The sequence below is a fragment of the Cynoglossus semilaevis genome, chromosome 1 (genome assembly GCF_000523025.1).
Source record: "Cynoglossus semilaevis isolate Cse_v1.0 chromosome 1, Cse_v1.0, whole genome shotgun sequence".
NCBI classification, from domain to species: domain Eukaryota; kingdom Metazoa; phylum Chordata; class Actinopteri; order Pleuronectiformes; family Cynoglossidae; genus Cynoglossus; species Cynoglossus semilaevis.
In genome coordinates this window covers 3,874,808-3,877,046 of record NC_024307.1, presented here as the reverse complement: position 1 = coordinate 3,877,046, position 2,239 = coordinate 3,874,808, and the positions used below count along the sequence as shown (strand labels likewise).

Sequence of the window (2,239 nt, the reverse complement as noted above, 5' to 3'; positions counted from 1 at the left end):
GATTAACGGCCGGCTGTGAGTGGGAGGGCGTCCGGAGCACAGGAGCTCTGCCATGTAGCTGCGGCTGGAGAATGAGCGGCCAGGTCACTCCAGCAGATGGGACAGACGACTACACGGTGCAGCAGGAGAACGAACTCGAAGCCCTCGCCTCTATCTTCGTAGATGACTTCCAGGATCTACGGAACAAGGACCCGTGGAAGGTAGCTAAGAGGTGTTAGCATCGCTCAAAGTTAGTTAGTTAGCTAATGATGGGTAAGAAGTTGGCAGCAGACTCCTGACTGCATCAAAACATGTGGCTTTTAGGTTAAAAGACCTCCAGAGGTGTACCTGTGTCTGAGGCCCAACGGGCTCAACAACGGTCAAGAATGCTACGTGACTGTGGACCTGCATGTCAAATGTCCTCCCACCTACCCAGACGCGTGAGTACCGCCCCACTCCCACCCTACAGTCCACTGAGACAAAAGTAGGCTGTTTGACTCGAACTGAAGTTTTGTCCAAAATTTCCAGATGTCCGAGTCTGTGAAGTGTGAAGAAACACGTTGTGTTTACATTGACGTGGACTGATATTGACTTCATATAAACATTATCGGCACTCGTTATCGGTATTGATAACATAACGACAGCACAATCCACTGTTATAAACCAGAAATGATAACGTACCGTAACCATCTAAACTTATAACTCAAAAAAGCATAAATTTAGGAAAAAGCATTTGTCTCAGTTAAATGTATTTTAAATATTTACCACATTGGCAAAGCATTTTACAAACATTTCTGTACAGACAGAAAAAAACATACTGTTTTATAGTGTTAAACAGGCCTTCAGAGGCAGTTGTTTTCAAACTATGGTCCATGTACCAGTAGCGGTACTTGAGCTTCCTCTGGTTGTACGTCATGAAACCTAATAGATGCTGTGGAACTCCTACTATCTTCGCTTTATGTTAGTCATAATTATTAAAAACCTAGAGTTAAGTTAATGATGAATAGCAACGAAAACAACAAAATGTTGGCCCACAAATTAATTTAGCTTAAATTAGTTTCACAACTGCTAAAAGCTGCCAAAAATGTGAATTTTTTTAGGCGGTAAAATACCCATAAACTATCGTTATTGTTGCTAAAAGCTGCCAAAAATTTGATTTTTTTTTTGGTAGTAAAATACCCATAAACTATCGTTATTGTAAAGATTTGAGACTGTAGGTAAATTTGCCACCAATAAATGAAATATAACTAAACGACAAAGGATGTGCTAGGAAAATATATATTTTTATATTTTTTATTCTGGGGACCTGTATTTTAAAAGTCACAAACCTTCACAACCCAAGTCAATAGACATTATTCGTAAACTCCTCGGAAACATGATGCAAGACGACCCAAAAAAATATATCTTGTGCCTTTTTTAAAAAAACACAAATATTAAAAATGTATTCAAAATTAAATTAAAACTAAACATTTTATTTTATATTTCAATATATATGTTTTGTTATTTTGATTTTATTTTGTAAAAAATTGTTCTCACACCCAGGATGGCCTCAGTGTTTATTGGTGCTTACGTCTTGTTGACATTATTCCCTGGGTCCACAGGCCTCCAGAGCTGGAGCTAGTGAATCCCAAAGGCCTCTCCAATGAAAACCTCCAGAACCTCAAGAGTGAAGTCGGCCAACTGGCAGCGCAGCGGTGCGGTGAGGTGAGGAGGGACGCGAACGCAGACACAAACACGTCAGTACGTTCATAGAAAAATGATTAATCGTCCACACCCGTTCGTCCAGGTGATGATTTACGAGCTGGCCGACTACATCCAGGGTTTCCTGAGTGAACACAACAAGCCTCCTCCACGCTCCTTCCACGAGGAGATGCTGAAGAACCAAAGGAAGCTACAGGAGAAACAAGCTCTGGAGGAGCAGCGGAAGATTGACCAGCAACGCAAACAGGAGGAGGAGATGGTGAGTGAAGAACACGGAGATGTTACTGTTTCAGTAAACCACTGGATCCCAACCTTTTTGACAATTCACAATTCCCTGCTGACCGCAGAGACAATTTTCATTTCTTTCTAGGATTAGTTTTTGATCATGTTTGTTTAACTATGTTTGAAATACAGATTAGCCAGATTAGTAATGCACAGTGACATTTTATGTTCCCTGATCACATCCTTGATTGTACAGCTAGGCGAGCCTGACTATTCATGTAAGTCAGTACTTCTCAAATATTGGGGCGGGCCCCCCTGTTGGGGCGCAGGAGGTGCC

At 41.4% G+C, this 2,239-nt stretch overlaps 1 protein-coding gene across 2 annotated transcripts in view; it reads left to right on the top strand.

Annotated features, from left to right (window-relative positions):
• The window catches only part of eif2ak4 (eukaryotic translation initiation factor 2 alpha kinase 4), a 31,657-nt gene that overhangs the window by 1,529 nt on the left and 27,889 nt on the right, over positions 1 to 2,239 (top strand). The window contains exons 1-4 of one of the 2 annotated variants that reach the window (XM_008321577.3): positions 26 to 200; positions 304 to 419; positions 1,581 to 1,683; positions 1,766 to 1,939. In XM_008321577.3, coding sequence (XP_008319799.1) covers positions 72 to 200; positions 304 to 419; positions 1,581 to 1,683; positions 1,766 to 1,939 — 522 coding nt within the window. In that variant the 5' untranslated portion in view covers positions 26 to 71. Of the gene's footprint in view, positions 1 to 25; positions 201 to 303; positions 420 to 1,580; positions 1,684 to 1,765; positions 1,940 to 2,239 lie in introns of those variants that run through there. The other variant, XM_008321652.3, reaches the window with a different exon arrangement.